The sequence below is a fragment of the Ceratosolen solmsi genome, unplaced genomic scaffold, assembly GCF_000503995.2.
Source record: "Ceratosolen solmsi marchali unplaced genomic scaffold, CerSol_1.0 scaffold30, whole genome shotgun sequence".
Lineage (NCBI taxonomy): Eukaryota > Metazoa > Arthropoda > Insecta > Hymenoptera > Agaonidae > Ceratosolen > Ceratosolen solmsi.
In genome coordinates this window covers 1,885,682-1,912,707 of record NW_011948421.1, presented here as the reverse complement: position 1 = coordinate 1,912,707, position 27,026 = coordinate 1,885,682, and the positions used below count along the sequence as shown (strand labels likewise).

General features: G+C 35.5%; 1 protein-coding gene across 8 annotated transcripts; it reads left to right on the top strand.

Moving 5' to 3' along the window:
• The first annotated feature begins 1,254 nt into the window (after nucleotides 1-1,254).
• Nucleotides 1,255-24,910, top strand: LOC105361276 (zinc finger CCCH domain-containing protein 18). Of its 8 annotated transcripts, XM_011498393.1 has the most exons (12): nucleotides 1,256-1,613; nucleotides 3,630-4,071; nucleotides 5,134-5,878; nucleotides 7,124-7,772; nucleotides 8,705-9,145; nucleotides 11,157-11,210; nucleotides 12,228-12,487; nucleotides 13,439-13,960; nucleotides 15,813-16,244; nucleotides 21,196-21,291; nucleotides 21,499-21,516; nucleotides 24,355-24,910. In XM_011498393.1, the coding sequence occupies exons 3-12, from the start codon at nucleotides 5,148-5,150 to the stop codon at nucleotides 24,761-24,763; spliced, it is 3,612 nt and encodes a 1,203-aa protein (XP_011496695.1). In that variant the 5' UTR covers nucleotides 1,256-1,613; nucleotides 3,630-4,071; nucleotides 5,134-5,147; the 3' UTR covers nucleotides 24,764-24,910. The 8 variants fall into 8 exon arrangements, with proteins under 8 accessions (XP_011496698.1, XP_011496695.1, XP_011496694.1 ...); XM_011498396.1 differs by lacking the exon at nucleotides 3,630-4,071 and having other exon boundaries at nucleotides 1,255-1,613; nucleotides 15,867-16,244; XM_011498392.1 differs by lacking the exon at nucleotides 3,630-4,071.
• The last annotated feature ends 2,116 nt before the right edge of the window (nucleotides 24,911-27,026 follow it).

The window sequence follows — 27,026 nt, the reverse complement described above, 5'->3', positions numbered from 1 at the left end:
AATTTTCACCCATATATTTACTGTGCAATAATATTATTAAAACGATTGTTCATTTTTCGCGAATTCTTAAGATATGAGCAATTTATTATTATAGCCAGTGGAGTGAAAAAATTGGCCGAAAAGCAGTTTCAACATAATTACTTGAGCATTATGAATTATTAAATTATACCGTCATGATTGGTAATCACAACGAATTACCGACTATTAACAAGCGACGGCAATATTTAATGAAAATCAGGCCAGGCTTGTTCACTTATTGCATACATAATCGAGTGGGTGTAAAGTATCGTAACTAGAGTTTAAAAAAATTGAAACATTCTTTAAAGCTAATCAGTCGAATCAATTTTAAGCAGTCGAAATAGGCCATTTTTCGAGCAGATTCCAGCAGATTCGAGCAAAAATAAATTGCTACCGGAGGCAAAAAAAAAGGCTCGTAACGACAAGAGGCGATTGCATCGGAGCACCTCGACGATTGTTTCTAGTTGTCGCAAGTATCCCCTCGGCAAGGCAAATTAATCGTCGATGAACAGAGAGAGTGAGAGCCCCTTGATCATATTAGAACACCTATTACGAATAAAGCGCAGTGGGGAACAAAGCAAGTGGTTTCCACATTTAAGAGGTTATTTTAGTTCTTCTACTCGATGCCCGGCAATCCTCAACCATAGGTCATTGCACGTATACTGCGTGTACTCGAGTTAACGAGAATTTTATTGACGAGTACGAGTACGAGGACCTTAGGCTCGGCCCCGACACAACATGCTGCCTCTAGCTGTAATATTAGCGTAATCAACCCGATTCCATTCCATTGTCCAACCGACTGCTCTTAACGGCTCTGGTCGACTACGGGGAGATACGAGCTCGATGGTACGACGGTCGTCCGGTGCTCGTCGGCCTTTAAAAGTAGCGACGAAGTGCGAGGTGGCGGTAGGTGACCGCGTGGAGCGCTTCGGTCGAGGGTTATTAAGGAGAGGGTGACGAGGATCGCGGAGGGACTAGGAGTCGGGACGCCCGGGACGCGGATTGGTCTTTGCGCGAAGTGAGCGATTGGCAGGGAAGGCCGGAAAGCCGAGGGAGGCCATCGATCGTCGTGCTTCTCCAGAGCACGGAATAAGCCGACGCCGCGGCAGTAACGCTGGCTAGCGCACGAATAATCGTACGAGAGAGCGAGGACAAGTCAGCAGCGGTGGCGGCGACAACGACAGCGACAGCGGCGGCGGCGGCGGCGGCGGCGGCGGCGGCGATGACGGCGGCGACTGCAGCGGCAGCAGGCGCGTAGATACAGACGGCCGCCTCTCCCTCTCTCACTCTCTCACGAAGCGACAAAGAGAGCGAGGGGGGAAGGAACGCCCAAGCGACGGGCCGAGCGAGTAAGAAAAAAAGAGCACCTAGTCGTCCGTCGGACAAGAGGGATCGTCGTTGGCGACCTGAGAGATCTGCCGAGGCTTTTTCTTTATTGACGAGCGAGACGAAACTGGCGTTGCTGGCGACGGCTAACGCAACCACGACCACGTCGTGTGAGACGTCGAAGCCGGTCGAGAACATTAACGCTCTCGAGTTCTCGCTCCTCTTTCGGCGCTGCGGCTCCGGCTCCCGTCTACTAGGCCCATCGTAAGGTAACGTACTTAACCTCAAAATACTTAAGAGGCGAATTAAGTAATGAAGAAATGGGACGACGTTAATACATGCGTGCGTCCGTGCCTGTACACACATATATGAGCGGCCTATGATTTTTAACCTATGCGTCTGTAAAACAGTGCTGTGTACACCTTTGCACTCTTTATTTCAACGATACCTAAGCGCGCGCGCACACGCACACAGGGGCGCACTCGGACTCGGAGTCATATATATATACACACAACACACACACACACACACACAACACACACAACACACACACACACACACAATACTCACCTAAAGGATTAATCTCCTTATGACAATTGCTCGCATATTTATTACACACATAAATTATAATTTTTAAATTCGTAGCTATAAATATATGCATGCATATATATATACATATATATACGTATGCACGCGCGCACGCGCATACACATTTTAAATACGTGTATAGTCGCATACACATGCGTACTATATATATACGTATGCCCGCGCATGCACACCTACACTTGTGCGCGCGTTCCTACACACGCATACACGCACACATAAAAACACGCGCGATCGCGCGCGTACGTGTATATTGGATATATTCATGTGTGTGTATATATATCTACATATATATATATATATATATGCGTATATGTGTATGTTTTTTTTTGTTTTGTTTGTTTGTTAAGCGTTTATATGCGTTTAACAATAAAAATCTATAAACCAAGCACGCGAGAGGAGAGTGACGCGGACGAGCCGAGCGAGACGCAGCATGCTCCGTCTCTCTCTCTCATTCAAATACATTTTTTTTCTTCTTTTCGTCGTTTGGATTGCTTCGTTCAACATTTTCTTTTCACTCATGTGGGCTTGCAATAATTTAAAAATTGTAGAGATAGACGGGAGCTGCCTCGCGATGCTAGTTGGATCTGGTTGCAGCAGTTTTTATAACATAAACCGCGGCGATGTCTTTCTGACGTAACCTCAATATTCACAATGGCATGTTGTAACCACTTTTTAAGTCTTCATGCGAATATCTGCGGAGGAAGTTTATACACCAATTTTTGGTCTGATGTAATTAAATTTAAACATTGATCCTCGTTCAAAGCTCACTTATTATTATCGAGTAGAAAGTAAATACATAAGTTTGTCTTCGAAATTTGAATCCTTAATTCTTTCCTGATTCTTAAAAATATTATTATTACTTATGAATATGAGAAATTATCTAGTTAAATGACCCTAAGAATAGGTACCACACCACTATTCGACTTCATTTTATTTCTTTCAAATAGTGTTATTTGATAAAATTTTTTAATAACATATTACTTTTAATTAACCTCTATTTGTCACAGTTTTGATAATTGTAATTCATTTGCTTTACATTATAATTAAATGGCTACTTTAAATTAATAGTTTTAAACATACAATTTCATGTATTATTAAACTATTGGCACAAGTAGATAAATTGTAATATATAGATTACATAATCAAAAGTTTCCTAATAATTACACAGAACAAATAATTTAAATATTTCAGACTCATAATATTCAAATGTAATTTTTCATTTAACAAATGATAATTTAATTAATAAATAGTAGCATATTTAAAAATAAATAAAATATACTATCTGAGAGATGATTAAGTGATATGTATTATTATTATTAATGAGATATGTAATAAATGCCTCAATCCACTTGTAATTCATCTATTTTTAATTTATTAACACGACCATTTACATAGAATTAAATAAATACAAGCTTAGATAAAGTTAATGATACAATTTTGAATATGTTTGAAGTGTGTAAGCTTTGTTTGAATAAAATATGTATGCTTATTAGCTGCTGCAACTAAAGTTATTCTAATTGAAATAATAATTTATTTCATCCCTTACGCGATTGCTTGATTTAAGGCTTTCTTGCATATGCTTTTTAAAATTTTTATATCCAGCTTTTTATTTGATAACAATTTTTCTATTTTCTTAATACATTCTATTTTTTTCGCACGTCCAAATACCATTCTTTCAGGTCAAAAAGTTCGCTCGTTAAAAAAAAACAACCTAGTGCAAAAAGTATATAAGTTTACAGTTTGCGTTTCGGTATGTCAATGTAGTTTGTGTTGTGCTCTAGTTGAAACATGAAAAAGTTTAAGTATAAACCAAAACATAGTATTGTAAAATGTTGACAAAAATGAAAAACATAAAGTTTACAACTGTCGGTGCCACCAAAATGAGTACAGTCTGTAAATTACAGAAAAGTTATCGGGAAAAAAGTTTGTTCGAGAAAGTACGTGAGAGTAAAAGTAAAAAGTTAAAGTCCGAGTATGTAACAGTAAAGCGCGAGTTTGACTTGTCGAGTTCGTTACGAGAGAGAGCACGAGAAACAGTTTCACGTGTCGACATGCTCGTAGACATGTTTTCATGCGTTACAACATCAAGAGCAAATAACGCATGGGCTCTTTTCGACACAGGTAAGCCCAGCCAGCCAGTTGCTGAGTGTGACTCTATAAGTCACAGTTCAGTGAGTACTTAAATTAGACTTTAAAATCAAAAAATAAAAATAAAAATAAAATAAAGAAACCATTGTAGCCCAAAGTCATAGATTGGGTCATCGATCTTGTGACTTTGTGTATTACACAAAGTAGCACAGGCCGAACGCATTAGTCATTATTTTTTCCTGTTCATGTAGCTAAAAAATCTGGTGACCATATATTATTCAACTACTGCAAAATGCAATAATTACACACAAAATTGTATACTAAATGTTTACATGTTTTAAAATCAATCTAAATAAATATAAAGACACGTGAGTACACATATATTGAACAATTGTTTTATTAAAAAAAATTTTTACAACGTAGACATAATTATGAGTAGCTTGTGTGTCTTTCAAATAGAATGGAAATCTGTCAATTAAAATAACCTAAAATTGCTTAGCCTACACATTATAATAATAATATACGGAAGTTTTTGTTGAACTTTCTGATTATTCATGCATTGCATAGAGTACAGAGATAAGATACTGAGAAAGAGATGCTCTTTCATAATTGTTTATAAATGCCGAATAACTTTTCATTTTCAGTTGAATTATATTAGAATAATATGTATAATAATTGTATCATTCTCAGATCCAGTCAATTTAGGTGACGTTATTAATAAAAATTTTAATGTAAAGCTATCCGTACTGTATTTAATTTATATTTGATTTTTGTCGTCAAATAAATATGATGTATTGCTTGAAGAATAGAGTCCCGTTGAAAAGGTATTTCATATGTAATATTGTTGAACTGTGTACGAATAGCACAAAAAATCTTTGCAACAGTAAATCACAATGTCAGATTAATGTCACATGTTGTTTTGTTCACCAGTTTTTTGAGCTTTCATCCCGTCTCATTTATCATCCAAAATGAAAGAACTCGACACTATAAACAATAAACATACATATAAAAGTAAAGCTCTAGATATAATAAGAGCGACAAAGAGGAGGATAAATCAGGAATAGGCAGGCTAATTTACAGTAATTTATTTTCCAGGCTGAACTAGCTTAATGACAATGTCGGACTCTGGTTCCGAGAGCTCTTCCTCGGACAGCAACAACGAGGATCGCGCCGAGGGCTCGACGCCGGAAGGCTCGGTATCCTCGCAATCGCATGGGCGCTCCAAGTCACCGAGCAGCGGTCATCCCTCGTCCGCCTCCGGTCCGGTCTCACCGCTGTCCGGACCAGCCTCCCCAGCCTCCGGACCAGCTTCCCCAGGTTCGGCTGGCTTCGGCCCTGCCTCTCCAACCTCTGAGCCGGCCTCTCCGATCTCGGGGCCGGCCTCCCCGAGCACTCAGGCCTCTGGACCTGCCTCTCCCGAGGAGTTCCAGATCTCGGGTCCGGCTTCGCCCGTATCTGCCCAGGTCTACCCCAAATCACCGCTCTCAGCGCCCTCCTCGCCCAAGTCACAGGATCCGGACTATGGGCCGACCTCACCGATGAAGACCGACAGCGAAGACGACGATGACGACAGAGGCGGCTCCGAGCACAGCTCCTGTCACCACTCGCCTAAGAACTTTCACTACGACGAGTCGAATTCCGGAGAGGACTCACAGCATCACTCCGAGGCCGGTAGGAGCTCCGCGAGGTCCGCACAATCGGTTGACAGGTCGAGCCCAACTTCCGTTAGCTGTCCTCACATGGACGATGTTGTCTCACCGAAATCCTATGTCTCGGAGCCAAACTCCCCCAGGTCGAAACACAGTGGCTCCAGGCATAGTATACCCAAATCACCCACAGGGTGAGCGATTTCTTCTCTTTATACTTCTTATCCTTAATTGTGAGTTGCATTGTTGCTTAACCCACACAAGTTTCATGACTAAACAGCCTATCGGCAAGTCATAATAATAAATAATAGTAATTTTATTTTTATGTTGCTATTAAGTAGCAATCATAATTATATTAAACTTTTATTAACTACCTTATAATTTTTCATCGATCATTTGATTCATTGAATAATTGCATGCATGGAAAATATCGTTTGGCATTTTGAAACATTTTTCAACAATTAAACTTTAATATCTCTGAATACAATGAACCATAAGTAGTGTATAGTACATATATTGTTTGATATATTATAATAAAACGTAATAAGACTTTCATTTTTGTTTTAATATATAAAATACAATTTAAGGATAATCTACAGGAATTTTTAATATTCTTCTGTAAATTCAAAGTATTTTTAATTTTATTGTAATATAATAATAACATTTATACTGTTTATAATTTATTATGATTGCGAGTAATAAAGTTTAATAGTTGAAGAATATTTCAAAATACCAAACGATATTTTTTTTTTGTAAAAATATGAATTCAAATAGAATATCAATTACTATTCTCAATATTTTTATTTGTACTTACGTGCGCGTTTCGTGTGCGTGTGTACGCGCGCATGCGCACGTTCATTACTTTATTACCACCAACTGTAACATTTGTTTGCTTCTAAAGAATTTCTACACGATCATTGACAATCTATTCAAATTAATATTTCAAACCTTAAAAGCATCAATTTAATATTAATTTATATTAATAAATACCAAAATCAAGTATGAAACGTACAAATTAGATTTTTTACGCATTACGATCATACATTATATATTTACAGGATGAATATCAGTATATTTAATTCATTGTCATATAGGTTGATTTGTATATTATCGTTCAATTCTAATTGAATTGCTCCTAAAATTGAAAATGCTTAATTTAATATAAAATTGCTAGAATCAGATTGTTTTCATCATACTTTTGAAAAATGCTCTCAACTTGACAATTTATCGCAATGTTATTGTTCTCGAATGTATTTTCACAATTACGTTTAAGCTCGATAAAAAGCTAACCTACATTTACCGCACTACTCAACCATATGCTTTGACGATTAATTCTGAGGAAAAATCTTTTGCTCAATCCGAGAGTCCCTCGAAAGCAAAATAAAAACAATGAGTTGAATTAGATCTATTTAAACATCTATCGAACAATGCTGTTTCAGTAGTTCCGGACGCAGTACACCCAAAATACCTCGCAGTCCCTCCGAGGACAGGCAGCCACCCTCACCCTCGGCTCCAGCCTCTCGCATTCCCCACGAGACTGAGTACGAGATGGATGGCGAGCAGATCTCCGACGGGGAGATGGAAACCGATGAAGTGGTCGAGCAAGTGAAGGTCGCCGGCCAGGAGGCAGCTCAACTCTCGCACGGCGAAGACCTCTCGGACGTGTCGGACCTCGACAGCGCCGAGGAGGAGACTCTTCCGTTGCCTGTCGTCGATCACCAGCAGCAGAAGCATCACCGACCGGAGGGCAAGCTCAAGGGACCCGGGGTTGCCATGGAAAATGGGCCTAGTAATGTCCGCGGCCCAGCGGATCTCACGACCGACGGAGAGACCAAGAGCAACGGAACTGTCACGGTCATAAGTGGAAACACGACCGCCCTCAACGATGAGCCCGAGCAACTCGATTTCGAGGCCGACGGCCAGTGGAAGGACGTGAAGGAGGATGGCGAGGCTGAGCATAAAGAGCAGTCTAATAAGGAGGCCAAGGAGGTTAAGAAGAACGACGCCGAGGCTATCGAGACATCTAGGCCTAAAGAGCAGAGCCTTAATAAGGATAAGAGCAAGGATAAGGGCAAGGACAAGGCGAAGGTAACATAACATTTTATGAAATAATGCGTATCCCACTAATGCAATATTCCTAGTGCAATGATTACGAAAGGTTGTAAATTGTGAAACGGTGTGATTTATTCAAGCTCATTATTTCAAGTTATTCGATATTGTGAGGTGGTTATAGCTTTATTTGTAGTCACGTGAAACGTCTCTGTATGATGATTTATCATCATAAGAATTCCGGATACCGACAGTGTTTTTAAAATAAATTGCAAGATGAGCGAAAGTAATAGTCCACGGCAGTTTTATCAATTGAATTCCAATGCAATCAAACACACGTAAATTCCAACGCAATCGATGTAATTAGCAATCGCTGAAGTAATATTTATTCATTTGATTGAATTCGCACTTTTATTAATACGTTAAGTCACATTAAGTTTATTATAATCATTCATTAATTTAGTATTCATTAATTTTATTAAGCTTATGATAGTTCTAAAGTTTCTTCTCCCATTTGTAAATTGAAAGCAATTTGTTATTTAGACGCACGTATGTCGATCGATACCATAATACATCCTATCAAATACAGATCGAAATGAAATTTCAAAGTATGATAAATGCGTTATAGATAAATATAGTTGAGAATGTCGAATTTCAAAAATACAAAATTTCATGATATGGCGAATGTTCCCGGTATATCGTTCGTGTAATTTAAAATAACGCCGAATCAAAATAATGTTTACACAATTGTATTTAAGCACGTCGTTATGGTTATTATTATCAAACAAAATTACATAAACATATATAGCTATATTTTTAGTAATTTGAGAGTTGTCGGCGACGCATAGGAAGATCAATATCTGCTTATCGGTTGTCAGTAATAAAGGGTTATACGTTTACTTAAAAGTTCTTAGCAGACGTTGGTATTCCAAGGAGCTCGAAGCTCGCATGTTATCGTTTGAAATTTCCAGACGAAGGACAAGGAGGTGATGCGCGAGGCCGGCGAGATAAATGACAAGGAGGAGACAAAGGAGGACGGAGAGAAGGCGGAATCTGAGCTCGAAGAGGGTGAGCTGAGCGACGGTGACGAGGCCCGACCCGAGGAGACCGAGCCCCGTCCCGTATGCCGTTTTTACAACCGAGGCCAGTGCACGTGGGGCGTCAGCTGCCGCTTCCTCCACCCGGGCGTAACCGACAAGGGCAACTACACGATGTTCGACATGGTGCGCCCGATGGCCTATCCTCCGCCCCATCCACCGGGGCCCCATGAGTTTCGGCCGCACATCGAGAGGCCGCCGATGGCGCGACCACCGATGCCGGGTTACGGGCCCCCGGTGCCCCATCATCCACCCAAGACCGACGACGCCGTGTCCGAGAGCGCGTGGGAGCGAGGCCTGCGACATGCCAAAGAGGTTAGTGATTGCTAGAACGCGAGATTTTATCGCTCGGCTTGATGCTCGCACTGGCAAATGATATTTCTTGTTTCGCCCGGACGGGCCTGCGCGGGTACTTGCGCCTCGCACAGTGATTTCCGGCGCTGCAATACACAGAGAAATATTATTCGGTGCACTTTTGCATTTGTCTTTTCATATTGTATATTTTCGTTTTATTTAAGGCTACTTTATGTCGTAAATGTACTTATTAGCTGTAAATATGTCGTAGATAATCAAAGTAGTTACATTAATTACGGTATTATTAAGCTGACACCATAAGTGGCAAACTAATTTCATTTCAAGCTGTAAAGTGTAGAAATTACATTCGAAGTCAATGTTTTGAAACAGTTTGCGTTAGTGGAAGGCTACTTTTGGAGTAGCGTTAGTATAGTTCAAGTACACTGGACTGGGAATATGTAACGTGCTTATTATTTTATTTTACCACTTGAAATCGATTGGATTATGAGTTAAATTGTCGTTAATTTTTTCTAGAATATCTTAAATGTGAAATAATTTCTTTTGGACTTACTTAATGCCCATCGTTCCTTTAAACTCATATAAAGTCAAAAATATTTATATTAAAAATTCTAATCAATGAATTTGCGCGTGTTTTGCTTTCAAGTAATTACTGATTTTATTATGAAACGTGACTATTGGTTTAATAATGCAGTTGACGATGTTTTAAATTCTTATATAATATTTTACGATCTTTGAATATTATGAACCTTATGTGACGTATCCGTGTTTCATGCTAGAATGTATATTTGACAGTAAATTATGAGCACAAGAACTTATTATTGCGACTACTAGATTTAATATTGTAATAAAACGGGGTCAGTAAGTGATATATCGTGTAGTATTTAATGATACCGGATTCATAATTAGCAGTGAAAATAACTTAAAACGTGATTTACAAAAAAAAAAAAAATATATATATTTATATATATATATATATATATATATAGAAAGAATAATTTGTACTTTAGAACATTAAATCAATACACTACAGTAATATAACTCAGAGTTTCAATGAATTACATTTTCGTATGAAACGCGAAATTTATAAATTTGTAAATATGCACAATGAAACAAACAAAAAAAAAACAAAAAAAAAAAACAAAAAAAATACAAATTATCAGGGCTATTTGTCATTTCATCCATTAAAAGAATTTTAACTCGACATTAGTAGTTCACTTAGTGAAGTTTATTTTGATATTAAACATTTTATACCGTTCATTAATTTAATATCTTAAATGTCAATTTAAGATATCAAGTTATTGTCATTGCTGAAATATTGTTTCATAATAGTTTTTATATATATATTATTTTTCTTTTTAATTTTATTTCCCTTTAATTGAATAGTGTAAATGCTTTTATTTAATTAATTGTCTATTAATATCTCGTGCAAGTAATATAGGAAATTACAGGGGTAAAGATCATTCGGGTTAAATAACAATAAAATAGCAATTGTAAAAATAAGCTCATCATAATTTATATGAAAAATTTTGTCTCTAAAAATCTCAGTCGCAAAAACAGAAGCTAAAAGATATGACAAAATTAGAATGTCAAATATTTCGTTTCAATTTCAATTTTGTTTTCATATACAATTTTGATCATAGATCAACAATGTAGCTGAAATATTTTTCAACTTTTAAAAAATCTTCGAAGATAGTATAAACGTCATCGTAATTTGAGCTGATTATGATAATTTTTTTTACATTTATTACTATATTTTAATGTATAATCGTTTCTATTCTGTTTGTAATTGATGACTTGGACAATTATAAATTCAAAGGGACAACATAGTTTAGGAAAATCTTCTTTATATGCTTGTGGTAGATGCTTTCAATTTATTTGGCAATTCATTTTAATTAATTTATTGCTACAGATTTGCGTAGTTATTGTAAAAGTGTACTATTGTAGTGTAATGTTTAATTATTAAGTTCGTTATATTAGACAAATCATTTTGAACTATAAATTTTTACTTTAGATTCGTAGTTGGCGACCCGCAAAATGGAAGGGGCAGCAAATTTTAAGACTACTTGTAAGATAATCTGTTTAAAATAGAGAAATAATTTATTTCTTAAGTAACTACCACCATTGATAAACAATAATTTAACATACTCTTGATACAATTTTTACTTTGAATTGTTGTTTTGAAAATTGTTCTCGATCTCATTAAGAATAATAAATAACATGGTTATGATATAAATAACTACAGAGTCGTGATAACGTTTAATGTAACAGAATGATGATTAATTTTTCTAGTAAATAACTATGCAATCAGCCCTGTAAATGTAGTATTATTATGCTATCAATAATTCTTAATCTTATTGTCATACGAAACTAGACTTTTAAGGTAATCCGTTAGTTTATAATCATTTTACTGTTTCGAAAGTTTTACGACTTGGGCAAGTTCTTGTTCTTCATTATAAGAAAATCTGACATTCTATTAAGTTATTGAGCGCAATGCCCAGTATATAATCATGTATATAACTGTTTCATTTGTCCGAAATGGATTTAAATATTAGTATTACGTACGCGCTGTACTTCATGCTAAACTAAAGGAATATATTTAGTATTATCGTATCCTTAAAATATTTGTATATTTTCTATATTTAGTATACTTTGACTATTTATACTTGTACACATGTGACGTAAGCAGTTATCGGAGTTAAATCTCTTAATTAGTCAGTATTATCGGTAATGTCAAATTTTAAATATGTGCCCGGCCAATCCGGCACTTGACGACTTTCATTAACGAACAATCGATTTGCTAAAGAAACTTTTAAGGGACAATTGAAATGTCATCAAAACGAAATCTGTAATAAAATAATGATAAACGAATAAAATGTGAAAAATGTGCTTGATAATTGCGAGTCGACGATCTCCATCGCCAAGTAAAGGCGCGAATGTTGGTGTCGACTCGGAATTGGCCAACCCCACCCACACCCCCGTCGATTAGTTATGAACGATTAGCCCGATTGATTCCGGTCGAGCCGAACGAGAGGCTCGCGACCCGAATCGCTAACGACTTAACCAGCGACGCCCTGTGCCGCAGATGATGAGGAAGGCGAACAAGCGCAAGGAGTCCGACATGGACTTCGAGGAGAAGAAAATGAACCTTAGCATCGGTCAGGACGATTTGGACCGCGAGGCCGGATACTACGTGAGGCCGGCGAGTCCCGAGCCACCCGTCGAGAGGTGGCCACCAGCACGCGAGGCGCCGCCACGTCGGGGCGCTCCCAGGGTGACGCCCGACCACTACACCGGCGAGCCCGACCCTTACTACCATACCGGGGCCCCACCAGAGTACTACAGGTTCCTCTCCTCGTTTTATGCTCGATCTTAAGTCACACCTATCTCTTATGATCTCTCGCTCATAATGAAAACGACGTTGGAGCTGCATCGTCTTGCATCGTCGCGGTCTAACCTTATCCACGAAAATTAGCGTGAATGGCGGCATCTCCCGTCTTTCTGCCAATCTGGACCGAATCTTTATACCTCCTAGTCGTAGTTCGCGAATGCAGAAACATGGTTGAAACGATAAAGCGCAATCAGAATCGAATCGATAAATCATTCTATCTCACTTTCTGCCGCTCGCATTCTCGCCTACTCTTATATCTCATTCTAATCAATTCTTTCGTCTTTTAGCCTTATTTTTATTTATGCCGTTCACTATTGCAGCCCGTAAAAGTTTTTTTTTTTTTTTTTCCTCCAACACTTCATCCCCATCGCCTACATACGCGATAAGAACATTGATTTTATAAATATTTATTCGTGTATGCCAATGTCTTGTAACGGCACGTGTTGCTTTCCCCTTGATTTCAAGTTATCTGACATTTTAGCAGATTAATTATCACGAGCAAATAATGTATCGCGCAATTATTTGCTTCTTACGACAAGATTCTGCCTGTAAAGTAATTTCAAATTTTGCGTTTTTTTCCCTTTTTAATTTTTCATTTTAAATACTCATAAGAGAGCTAAAAGAGCTTTTCATTCTTTTTTCCTTGCTGTTTATTTATTAATGCCATTAAGGGGAGTAAAAGTTGGATCGTCGATTGATTTAAATTGAAAGTGATTGTGTTTGAATCGGCAAGTGTACGCGTGTCTCTTATCTCGGCGTACCATCCTTTGTCTTTCAAGCGCGCTTCTATCGTCATCGGCCCGAGGCAAACGTCAATTATTGAGCCGCGACGAAGCTCGAGGGTGCGATGCGCGAAGGACGTCGAGGAGAGCGAGCCACAATAATGAAAAAGCCACGTCTTTTAGGAGGGTGCACTACAAGGAGCCTCGTACAGCAGAGTACCGGGAGCGCGTGGATTACCACATGGTCGCCCGAGGTACGCCTCATTCGATATCTCCGTCGCCCCACCCACCGGACCCGCGGGAGCGCGAACGTGATTACTACCATCGAGGCTCGAGCAGCGCTGGTGCCGGCGGAGGCAGTGGAGGCGGCGTTAGTGGCGGTGGAGGCGGCGGCGTTGGCGCAGGCGGCGGCGGAGGCGGTGGTGTCGTTGGTGTGAGTGCCGGTGGCGGTGGCAGCGCTGTCGCCAAGTACGAGAAGAAGCACAAGCGGCCCTCGCGGGAGGTCATCGTCGAGCGCATACCATCGGCGAAGACCTGGCGCGAGGAAGAACCGCCTCCGATAGAACGTGGCCGGGGAGACGAGTGGGCCGACCCGTGGATGCGACGCAAGTCCCCAGGATCGCTCAGGCGGAGACACGCCACCTCGTCCACGAGGCACTCGAGGAAGCAGTCCTACTCATCCGGATCATCATATTCGTCATCGAGGTACATTATTAAGCTGCGATCGTGCTTTATTCTTTTACGTTTGAACCTCTTCTTGGTCCTTTCATATGCTAGCATTCACTTTTATATTTTCATTCCGATGCGCATGCACTCGTGCAATCGTATTTTACGAAACGCTTAAGGTCCACTGAATTATCGAGAAAAGACTGATGCAAGATGATTTTATTATTCGATCTTCCCGTGAAATGTTTTTTTTTGTTTTTCGTTTTTTTTTTGTTTTAACGGTCAAATATATGTGATAGATCACAAGTGTACAAGTGTTCGTTAGATAGCTGTATTTGCCAAGCAGTTATTGGCGACGTTTGAGGTAACTTACATTGTTATTGACGCTGAAAGAGATTTTAGTTCTAAAATGGAATAATAAGTTATTGAGTGATTTGCCACACATGGTAATGCAATTACAAAGTTGTCGCGCTATGTTTCAAAAATACAATAACCGCCTCGCTCTTAGTCATACTTGTAACTACTGGAACATAACTGATAATTAGCCTATAAATATAAAAGCACGTTTGTTCCTCGATTGTTGAACGTACTTTATCCATACAAAAGCATAAATAGTTGTTTTTTGTCAATCATAAAAGATAAAGTTATTGAAATAGACAATATAAGCTTAGCTATTCTACGATATTAAAGTAGCTTATACGGCATACGTATTAATATTTTTTATAATGGAATGCTTAAGAAGGAACGTCCAGGACGTTATTACAGCGCAATATTAATGTTTAACAATTAATTGTTAATTTAGGTATTTCTATTTCTATGTTTAATTCTCTCTCTCTCTCTCTCTCTATCTCTCTCTCTCTCTCTCTCTCTCTAGATACACACACACACACACACACACCTATTTTCTTTAGAAAATTGTGATGATCGATTTAAGTGACATCGTAATTCGGATTAAGATAGCCTTTAAGAATTAAAATTCAAGTGTTCACTTTAAAATAGACATACTAAAACCACAGTCAATGCTAACATAATCTTTTTTTCTTTTAAGCACTCGTGCAATAAAGTGTGTGAAATTTTTTATTTTATCATTAAACGCATTTACAAAAATAAAAATAAAAGAAAAAAAAATGAAACGAACAATGCTGAAAAACTTGTTTATGTTAATTTTCTTTTTTTATCGTTTAAAATTTTTTAAAATTTTTTTTAATCAAATTGCAGATTATCTAGGCGATCATAGCCAATTCTAAAAGCTGCATAATAAAAAATTGCTTCTGAAATGATAATTTAATCATATAAATGTTGTAAATATTTTGCGTGGTATAAATATTTGTTTCGAGTAATATTGAAAATAGAATATGGATTGAGAGATGTTAAACAAATTGAAGATAAGGAAAACTAATACATGAATTCTTTATTAACCTAATTATGTGTTTATTAATTTATTCTTATTCTGGTTGATTAATATTATTCCTTTGAATCTAATTAATGTAATTAATCGTTTTCAAATAGTCTCATTCTACTAACATTTGCTCCAGTGTACAAGTTGTCCTTTTTCCTTTGCCCCTCCCCTCTCCCCCATCATACAAGAATCCATCATTATTACTCTTTCATTCTTAATCTTCAATATTACTCTCCGTCTCGTTCTCTTTTACTTCCTGTCTCGTGGTATGAAAAGAGCGGGGCAAGCGAACTAAGAAATCGAACCATTAAGCGCGCAAGAAACGATAACCGAATAAATAACGAACGAAAAAAGTCGATGTTAGCACGAACGAAAAAAGTAAAGAAATATAATTAAATAAATAAGAAACAAAAAAAAAAGCAATTGAAACGAATAACAAGCATCAGTCTCTTTTCATGAAGTGAAAAAATTACTGTTAAACGTTTTTTTTAGCTCTAGCCGTAGCTCGAGTCGCACTAGCTACAGTTCTTATGAATCCGTCTCCAGGTCCCGTTCCCCATCTCCCCCCTCCAGGTCCAGAGTAAGCAGCAAGAAAATCCCACCCTCCCCACCCCCGAGCTCGGTCTCGTCGCATCATCGCGGGGGCGGCGTGGGTCTCGGCGGGGGCCTCGGCGTTGCGGGCGTGGGCGGTGGTACAGCGGCGGCTGCTGCGGCGATGCTGATGAATCCACCAGCCCCGTCACCGCGCGCCTCCTCCAAGCCAGCCTCCTGCTCACCCTCGGTCGCCCTCCATCGGCGGGCCCTCAACCCCCCGGCCCCGAGTCCCCTTGCCAGTCACCTGAAGCAGCGCGAAAAGGCCAGGGACAAAGCCGCCCTCGCCGCCGCGGCTGTCGCCAAGGTTATTAAGAGCCACTCCAGGTCCAGGTACGTTCTCATCCTCTCTTGAAGTTTCATTTATTTATTATGTACGCCCTCGGCGTCTCGCGTTTTTATCCCTTTATTGTGCACGACCCCGACGACGTAGCGTCCAGACCAAACTAACTTCAACCCAATTCAACACCTCAAAGCCGAGAGTTTGCTCGTTCGGTCTTTTACTGTCGCGACGAGGGACAATCGAGATGCGACGTCACCTCGCGCGAAACCTCAACGCCAAGGGCTCTTCACCCTAATCACGTTTTCATCGTTGATTATGCCTCGGTGGCTCGAGTGTTCAAACTCCTCTGGCTAATAATAATAATAATAATAACAACAACAACAAGAAATAATAATAAATAATAATACGCCGTCGATCGTACACACCAGCGCCGCTCGGGTGGTGAAAATCCAACTGGCAATGAGGCAGTAAATACCTATCTCGACACATTTACATACCGAGCAATGCCTTAAACCAAAATCAATGTATTTGTAAAATATTTTCGACCTCATGGACTAAAGAGAGCGAGCAAGCAAAATCACCGTTATATCTCATTTTATATAACGACTTTGCCTGTAACGTCGCGTACAAAAGTCCACTCTCGAGTCGCATAGCCCTGCGCTTTATAACAAATTAAGATCGGACGGCAGCCATCGCTCGGAAAGTACATCATCGACGATATCTAGTGGAAAAGCATTACGATAATAATCATAGCAATAACAACAACAACTGCCACTACTATTATTACTACTACAATAACAATGACAACAATAACAACAATAACAACAATAACAACAGTCTTGTGTTAAAGCCTATTACTACTACACTACTATTACTATGCCACTATTACTACTACAATAACAATGACAACAATGACAACAATAACAACAGTCTTGTGTGAAAGCCGATATGAGAGTGGACAAAAGAGGCCCACTTTTTTTTCTTTTTTTTGTAATAAATTTGAAATAAGTATTATGGTATTGTCTCGGTATGTGAATACTATCCAATTCAATTGAGTAAAATAACTTAAAGTAATAATAACAATAACAATAACAACAACAACAACAACAACAAGAATAATAATAATAATAATAATAATAATAATAATAATAATAATAATAATAATAATAGTGAAATTTAACAAAATAGAGGGATAATATGAATATATAATGATCTGATGCAATTTGATCATTGGTGCACTTAAATTTTTGTAACTTTTACGAACACAACAAGTAAAGAACAAGCATTATTACTTAATCTTAAACGTAAAAATTTAAATGATTTTTGCTTGGCTGGTATTGTTCCTTTTAAAGTTTTAATTTACAATCTACAGTTTTGCTTGCTCAAGGTATACACATTATATATTTGCTTATAAGCATAATTTTTGTACTTTGCTTTATTAAAACGTTTAAAATTGAATTTTGTATTTTGTCAATTAGTTATAAATATTGAAAAATCCAGTACTTCATACCGAACGTAATATTTCCAACAAAAATTTGCCGTAAAAATATTTCAACGCAACAGAAAAATCTTGCAAAGTTAAACATTTTTCACCTTTGTCGATGTAAATTATTTATCAACTGTTGTATAAAACCACAACGTTAATTGTTTTTCATTCATTACGATAATTTGTGCCGAATTTATATATTCTTGTAGATAATTTTTAACTCACTTTAAAAAACTATACGAATATTTATAAACTTTCAAAAGCATAACTTTAAAATAAATTATTAATTTTCTTATATAGTTTTCTCGCTTACGGCTTTATAATATTAGCTTCGTAATATTGAAAATTGCTTACAATAGCGCAATGCGAAAGAAAAATCTATTAAAAATAAAGCGACGACAATCTCAATTTTATATATCCTTCCTTCACTGTGCTGTATATCCTTGATTAGCAAAATAAGCGGATGATCATTTTAATTGATTAATTAATGGTACTTTATTAAATATTTTTCTTACAAGTTACCGCCTGTACGTTTGTATATGTAAAAATTAATCAACAAAGTGTACGTTCTTATATTTATTTATTGGTAGTCTATATTATTTGTGTATGTCGCACCTCAAAACAGTAATAAAACTTTACTTGCCAGCTAATATCAAATGTCTGCAGAATGCATTGTAACTTTAAAAGCAATTTGTTTCATTTGTTCGAAGTATTATCTCAACGCTTCTGTACCCCAATTCGTTTTCTTCAATATCTATTAATATTTTTATCGTTATAATAAAAGTGGTTTTTTTTTTCCTTTTTTTTTTTTTTTTTTTTTTTTTTCCTTCTTTTTCTCATAATTGAGAGGATCAGTCTATTATTACGTCAATTATAAATGTTCATTTGTATTTTTCAAATTTAATCGTAAATCATTGTATTTTCTTTCATTCCAATTTTCATTTCATATAATTAATTACCATAGGCTGTTGCATACTATTTTTACTTCATTTAACTTCATGATTATTTTATATTATTCTGAAAACTTGTAAATTTGAGTTGTTACAATATTACACCAAGTATTATATTACTGTTCTAATGGTGCGTTCTACATAGATAAAATTTATTCATATTTTTATCTCTATAAGTAATCGTAATGGCTTAGTTTTATTTATTGAGCACATCATGAAATTAATACTTTGAAATAAACAGACAAGTTATAAACTTCATCAGGCGAATAATGTCTTAATATAATGGTTTTTTTTTTTTTTTTTTTTATTTAATGTATAACATTAATTTGTCGAGCTAATTGTTTTGAATAACTTTGAAGTAATAATTTCATAATTTCTATTTATTTGATCATAGACGGTATTTTGATCCTATATAATAATATATATTTAATAAAATATATATATATATATATATATATATATATATATCAAACTAGAAGAACAATAGTTTCGTCTAGCACTTGCGTATATAATATAATAGGGAACACCTATGTGTACATAATTATAATACACATTTATTTGGCTGAGTCTTATAGAATTGATAAGTATACGTATTTCTAAAAGTAACAATAGAGTAAATTATTAATATATTATCAAGATCATTTTCTGTGTATTTGATTTATGACTAAAATTCAGCCTTGAATAGATAATAATTTTTAATATCGATAATTTTACAAAAAGAAGAAATTAAAAGAAATTGTCCCAATTTCTTGATAGAATAATTTAGCGCATCCTCAGAACATTGTAACAACTCAATACTTAAAAAGATTATTAAAAAAAAAAAGAGAGAAAAAAAAATCAATATCGGTGAGTTGAAATAATTAGTTGTGTATGATGACGTCAACTACTAATTAATATTTTCTTCATGTCCGTCCGTATTATTAAATAATTTTTTCGATTTATTTCAGACTTATATTAATCGTAGTATGAATCAATTATACTATGTGAAAACTGCAAAATGTAAAAAAATGTTGAAAATATTTAAATTCAACGTTTGCATAAACCAAGAAGTTTAAAAGGCTTTTATCATAAACATGTGTATACCTTGAATAAAATAAATAATTTATATTTATTATGTTAATCTATGTGCAAATTGTGGCTGTCTGGTACTTCAATAAATGATGTGTTCTTTACGCTTATTACTGATTATTCTTTATTAAAGATTCATTAATCTCTCTTTTTAATTAAAATTGCAAGATTTATATTCCACCTATTACTTTATTAAAATATTACTATTCAAACAAATTTAAATTGTGTAAATTAAAAATTTTAACACTTATATATATCTAATTTTTTTTTTTTTTTTTTTTTTTTTTTTTTTTTGTATTCTTTATGAGATATCGAATAAATTATTTAAAAAAAAAAAAAGAAAAACCTTTGTACAATTGTTGTAATACTATCGTAATAAATTGTCTAGAAGAAATTAATTTTTACATTATTTAATAATTTCTTGTGGTGCGAAATTCAAATCTCTTAAGAACGTAGAACCGTATGATGGGAATATTAGTTACTAGCGTCATAGGACGTTATGTACTTTAATAAAAATCATTATTACGTTTAAGTGTACAAATGTTCGATTTACTTTATTTCTTAATAATTTAAACGTTTATTGGTAAAAGTCTTTTATTCGGCCAATACGAGCCACTTTTTAAAAGTATAATTTTATTCAAAAAACAAAAACAAAAAAACATGTAAAGAGATGTTTTTCCTCCATTTTCGAATCAGATAAATTGTACTGATTTTTCGAGAAAACATATAGCGGTAAGATTGGTATGCACTATCTGTCGTTACACTTAAATAAACAAATAAAAAAAGTTCTTAATATTATGTCAGAAGCTATCGATCTCTGCTGTATACAACTGCAAAATAACAAAATTAAATATGTTTGTTTGTTTGTTTGTGTGTGTGTGTGTGTGTGTGCGCGCGCGCGCGTGTGTGTGTGTGTGCGCGCGCGTGTGTGTGTGTGTGCGCGCGCGCGCGTGTTTATATACAATTGTTAAAATGGAGATATATTTATTATACTAATCATAATTATGAATTTCGCTGAGTGATTGAAGCTATGAGCTGATTGGAAAAAGTATAAGTCTGGCTAGATACAAGATTAATCATGAAATGATACGCAAACATTTACATACACATTATTCTAAAAGTACACATCGATTATCGGACAATAATTTTTTCAACTCTTTGTAATAAAAAATAATCTACACTTATTACTACAAAACATTTACATTTCCTTTTCTAAATAATCCACTATTGCAATATAATATAATTTATTTTTAAAGTATTTTTTTCGCAGACTGTAGCTTAACAAACCATTTGAATAAACGACATTTACTTATATAATTTGTTATCCTAAATTACCTATACTGATACAAAAGGCTTTTAATTTTGCAATACAGCTTGGCATTTCACTTTATATAATTGCATGCAATAATCCTTATTATACCAATAATGCAGTTAATCGATACTATGATTCTGACAATGCGCTTGTAGTTTAAAAAACGAATTCTATTGCGTCTTTAGGTTGCTACAAGAAATTGGGACTGTTTCTCGTAAGAATTTATTGTGGAACGCATACTTGTCAGGGCTCGATGTTGGAAGTGACAAGCAGTCAAACACGTAATTTTTTTTTTTTTTATAATAATTAAAAATATTATTCAAATTATTGTTAAATTTGTTAAGCTCGCATGAAATAGAAAGAAGTCATCGATGAAAATGAATAGTTGAATTTCTTTCAGTACTTGTTGCTTAAATGTACGTTAATTTGTGCTATTATTATTATTTAAAATTATACATTAAAAAATTTTATCTGTTGCAATCTGAAAGGAGAGAGAAACTAAAGCGGTAAGCTAAAAATAATTAAATTAATAATTAAATAATCCTATTAATCTGCACTTACGTAATCTGTAGTTTCCCGTAGGCGCACCTTTTTATGGGAATTTCATTGGAAAATTTTGCAAGAATTTTATTAGAGATATATTTTGCTTTGTAATTTAGGTAGAATCAATATATTTATGACGCGTATATGTATATTTATAGAGGCATATGCCTCATAAATATAATGTAATGCTTGTGGTTTGTTTTAACAAAAAAATCTCTGCTCTTCCCTAATTGTAAACTAAAATAATACAGTGGATTTTATAATTATTATTAAAAAAAAAAAAAAAAAAAAAAAAAAAAAAAAAAAACTACTCATTTACCATTTAATTTTCCAATAAAATTCTCCGAATAACGTCTCTTGTAAATAATATTCGAGATAAAGAGCAATCCTGTAGAATTATATTAAATAATACGTACTATTAATGCTGTATTTATTGCGCATCCTGTGGGAGAAAGTCATTCGGAGAAATTAGCCACTATAATATTAGAAATCATAAAATTAATGGTGCTTCTTCATAATGCTTTATTGTGTATAGTACGTATTATTTATCGATGAAGCATTTATTTTCTAGTTTTTCAGTAGAAAATATTCTCTTTTTTATAAGGTGTTTTTAATATAAATGTTTATCGTACTACTATAACAAATATTAATGGCCAATATCCGGCCTTCGTTATTAATAATTACACGGACGCTTTGAATAACCAAACCCGACGGTTCAACATAACCTTAACACATGAATCAATACAAAAAACATACGATTAATAATACGCCAAGCGATCATGATAATTTAACATTTGTTTTTAGACGCTGTAACGAGAATGTGAGTGTTTTGCGATTACTGAATTACAAAAAAATAATATACAATTAGCACATATATTTGAAAGTGATTTTAAACGAAATATACCCGAGGCACACACGCGCACGTACGCCACTCACGCACGCACGTACACCTATACGTGTATAAATAATGTACTATGAAATCAGTTCATTGATTATTGTTGAGATTTATTAAATATTATGTGCTCGGAAAACTAGAAATTATAAATCAAGAATACATGATAAACATTAAAATATTAAAAATGATAATTTCTATTGTCAAATTATATATGAGTATAACTGATAGTATAATTACGATTTGATTTGTCGAATTAAGCTGTAAAAGTACTAAAGGCCTAAAAAAATTATCAAAAATTCAAGTTAAATAATAACGTTAGAGGGAATATTAAATCAATTTTATATATATATATATATATTTTAATAATTTATGAATATACAATATTGTTAATTATATATTGCAAATCAAAATGACTTCACAGGTTTTATATTAATTTTATTCAATGCATTCAAACGTACCTATTTCTCCAAAATACCTGACTTTAACATTTAAACGTAAGACCATTGAAAAATGTACCTTTTTTTTTTTTTTTTTTTTTTTTTTTTTTTTTTTTTTTTTTTTTTTCTAAACTCCTTATTTTTGAGTAATTTACAGAAGAATAGGTAAAATTTTATTTTGATTTTGTAAATTAGTCAGTGTGTTAACAACAGAAAAATTAATTTTAATTTACAAATGTTCGAATTATTAAATCGTCATGGATTACATGATAAAAGAAAACGCATTTATACTGAGAGAAAATTACTTTTAAATATTTCATTTTCATGATAGAAATTTCTATTTTGATCGAAAAGTAAAAACATTAAATTCATTTAATGTTAATAAACGTTCATTGTGTATTTTTTTTTAACTCTTTAATATACCTACATACATGCATACATAAACATACATAAACATACATACGTGCATATATATATATATATATATATATATATATATATATATATATATATATAAATATATATAATGGTTAAATAAAGTTGTATTGAATTAAATTATAATTACGTGTTGCTTTATTATAGTTACATTGGATGTTTTAAGCTTGGTATACATTTTGAATTAAGTTTGTATTAAACGTGTATCGCGCACGTTGTAACATTAATAAATTGATTTAATTGAAAAAGTCAATTGTATAAATGTTTTTACTTTTCTGTAGAGATAAAATGACGCGAGTTATTGCAATTTATTGTTTAATTTTTATTTTATAATTTGTACGCTTTATGGATATACAGAGCGATTAATGAGGAATTCAAATATTCCGAAATAAAAGTAGTTTAAATTTTTCATATCGCTTTAACATAATTGCTTATTATTATTCCTGGATTGATAAAGGAAACGATCCAACCCTAAATGTATAGGCATCGTGTGACTAATAATTATAAGTCACGAATGGGGTGGATTGTTTTTTTGTTTTTGTCTTTTTTTTTTTTTTTTTTTTTTTTTTTTTTTTTTTTTTTTTTTTTTTTATCGATACGAGTTCTTTATTTTCACATTATAATTAGCTTTTATTTTTTAATTTTTTTTTTTTTCACGTACATGGCACACGATAAAGTCGAGATTCAAATAATAAATGAAATTAAAATAATAATGCTGCTAAAAGTAATATTCCTTTTGATATCGCGCGACCATTCTTATCAAAAGTACGCAAATTTAACGACTCGGTTAATTCGAGATATAAATATTGATGTAAATATCTAGTCTATGTAAGTCTCTATCGATGTCTCTGATCGTCGAATGGGCTTAATTAATTGGCGGCAGCCTCTCGCGGTGACCATTCGACATCCCAGTGTCGGGAAAAATTATTTGACGCCCGCTCGGAATTAGACGTCGATGGCACTGATTAAGCGACGGTCGCTTATGAAAAGAGAGGTAGGCTCCGGAGGTAACGATAATTGGTAACGACCCGCAGGTCATCGCAGAGCAGCTCGGGCTCCGACAGCAGCGGCAGCAGCTCGGACTCCTCGGACTCCTCGTACTCCTCCTCGTCCTCGGCGGAGATCCGTCGACGCAAGATCTCCTCGCCGCCCCTTGGACGCAAGGATCTCAAGGAGGTGCTCAAGCTCAGTGGTTCGAAGCTTAAGATGAGTCTCAAGCCGCAGCAGTCGTTGGGCCTTGGGGGCGGTAGCAAAAAGTCCGACCGTAGCAGCATCGCCGCGGGCAAGAAGCGCAGCGTCATCGACTCACCACCGCCAATGGATAAGGCGAGCGCCGCTGCCGCGGCCAAGGCCGCCAAAAAAGCCAGCACACGAAGGGAGGAGCTACTCAAGCAGCTCAAGGCCGTCGAGGATGCCATCGCCAGGAAGCGCTCCAAAGTCTAGGGGCTAACTAGCTCATCGTTTCCTATTCCCTCCAATCCCAATAAGCCCCCAAAACCACACCACACCCAACTCGTCTCTATCGGTTAAACTTGGGTTAAACTTTTCAATCCTCCAACTCCACCTTTAACCCCACCCCCAACCACCCACCACCGCCGTCTTCCTCCCAACACCAACATCAATTATCAATTGCAACTGCAACTTGCAACTCGCAACTCGCAACTGGCAAATCCAACTCTAAACAACCCCCCCCCCCCGCCCCCTTCTCGTGGGCTGGTATAGGCTGGAGGAAGGGAGGATGACGAATCGACGAATCGACGAATCGACGAATCGAGGTGGGCGATTATTAACGAGGAATGGTTTTATGGCAGTGGGGATGGGTTCTCTAGGAGCGCAAAACGCTTCCGCGAGTCTCGATGAAATTGGGAAAAAATTAAGGACTGCTGCCCGTAAGCGGGGCGGCCGGGCCCTGACGATCCAAGGAGAAAGTGTGTGTCGTCTCTCTTAACGAACTGACATAAGGATCTAAATAATGAGAACAGCGATGCGCCATCAACTAGCTAACTTTACACGAGGCTTGGGCTCGTTATTATAGCCACCGCCTCCTCATCCTGATCATCCTGATCATCTCCATCACTTCATTGCCTTCTCCTCCTATTCAATTAATGTTTTGTTTCAGCGATAGATTAGTAGCTGCCATTCAAGCACCGTCTAGCGATGCTCCATATGATAACGATTACACATCCCGTAGCTTATTATTATCAAAGCGAGCCCGGCTTTCATTTTTTACACTCTTTACGAATGTATACGTAGTACACATTTTTTCATTTTTGAATGAGAGCGCATATTAAACGTGAGGTGCGCCAATACCTCAACGAGCGATCTGTACGGAAGAGAGAAAAAAATTTCCTTGTCGTTCGGCCTTAAATTCCTCCAGTTTGGAAATTAAGGATCTTATATTATAGATGTCGAGCGATAATTAACTTGTATACAATGGACATAATTAATTATTTCGATTTTATTTTCCATTCAGTACTTGCACCTGTAATTAAAGGACATGAAACGTAATCGATTATTTTAATTGTAGTTGTGCAAAACAAGAAGAAAAACAATACAAAATAAAATGAAAAAAAAAAAATAAATAATAATAATAATAATAATATAAAACAAAAAAAAACAAAAAAAAAAACATGTCCAGTGTTGCTTTATAGTTGAATTGTTTCTATTCCTATCGCAAATTTGTAAAGCAAATGAGTTATTTTATGTATTACATACATGTACACAAACGCGATAAACATTGTTTTACGTTGCTAATAAAATTATTTCTTTGTAAAAAATATTTGCAACAAATACCTCCTAAGAGTAATAAATAATTTTGTAAAAGAGAGCATTTGGAATTATTGGCAGACACATTTTATTCAAACATACAGCTTATATATACATAATTATATCACATTTTTACAATCGCAATTACAATTAATCGAGGAAATGTCGTCTCTCGTTTTTCCCCTTCTACGTACAACCCCACCCCCACCCCCGATTACCGTGAAGCTTCGAAAAATAACGTTTCGTATAAAAATAAATAGATAGTCACACGGAAGTGTTAAGAATTGTATTTTCTCTACTGGCTAATAACTAATATAGTATCGAAATTTTCAAAATAATCATTAAATCATTATATCCATACTAATGCTATACTAACATTGTCCTGCATATCTACAAGCTTATAAATCTATGAGCAAACAAACACACAAGCTCATTAAAATTACATCTTTTCATTCTTTCTCAAATATTTCGAAAATACTGTAACCGTCAATTTAATCCATTTGTTCCAAACTCCTCTCCCCCCTCCGCAACACTCTCTCTCTATCACTGTCCTATTGATAAATGTGTACGCGCGTGATTTGTTCGGTGTTGCGCCAATTCCTTAACATTCACTCCAAATCTTTTTACAATACAACACAATCTTTAACATAATATAATTGTGAAAAATTTATGTTTGAATTTAAATTTCGCGTACAAAATATATTGTATAAGATATTAATCGTTTGCCTATTTAAGGCCTCGATGCGCTTGTTGATTCTATCGTCATAAATAACCATTCGCGGACTGAAAAGTTAGTAGTTTGAAAATAATTTAATGCCACGGTTATCGAGACGACCGGACCTCGGAATTCTTCAATATGTAATTTACATAGTTGTTCCAAATCATTCTCCCCCATTCTCGATCAAATCGTTTATTTAGAAATTTTAATACAGAAGTTCAC

Coding starts and splice junctions, on each gene's coding strand:
- LOC105361276 (XM_011498392.1), top strand. CDS start 5,148: ATGACAATGTCGGACTCTGGTTCCGAGAGCTCTTCCTCGGACAGCAAC. Junction 7,773..8,704: donor AGGGCAAGGACAAGGCGAAG/GTAACATAACAT, acceptor TGAAATTTCCAG/ACGAAGGACAAGGAGGTGAT. Junction 16,245..21,195: donor AAGAGCCACTCCAGGTCCAG/GTACGTTCTCAT, acceptor TTGCGTCTTTAG/GTTGCTACAAGAAATTGGGA.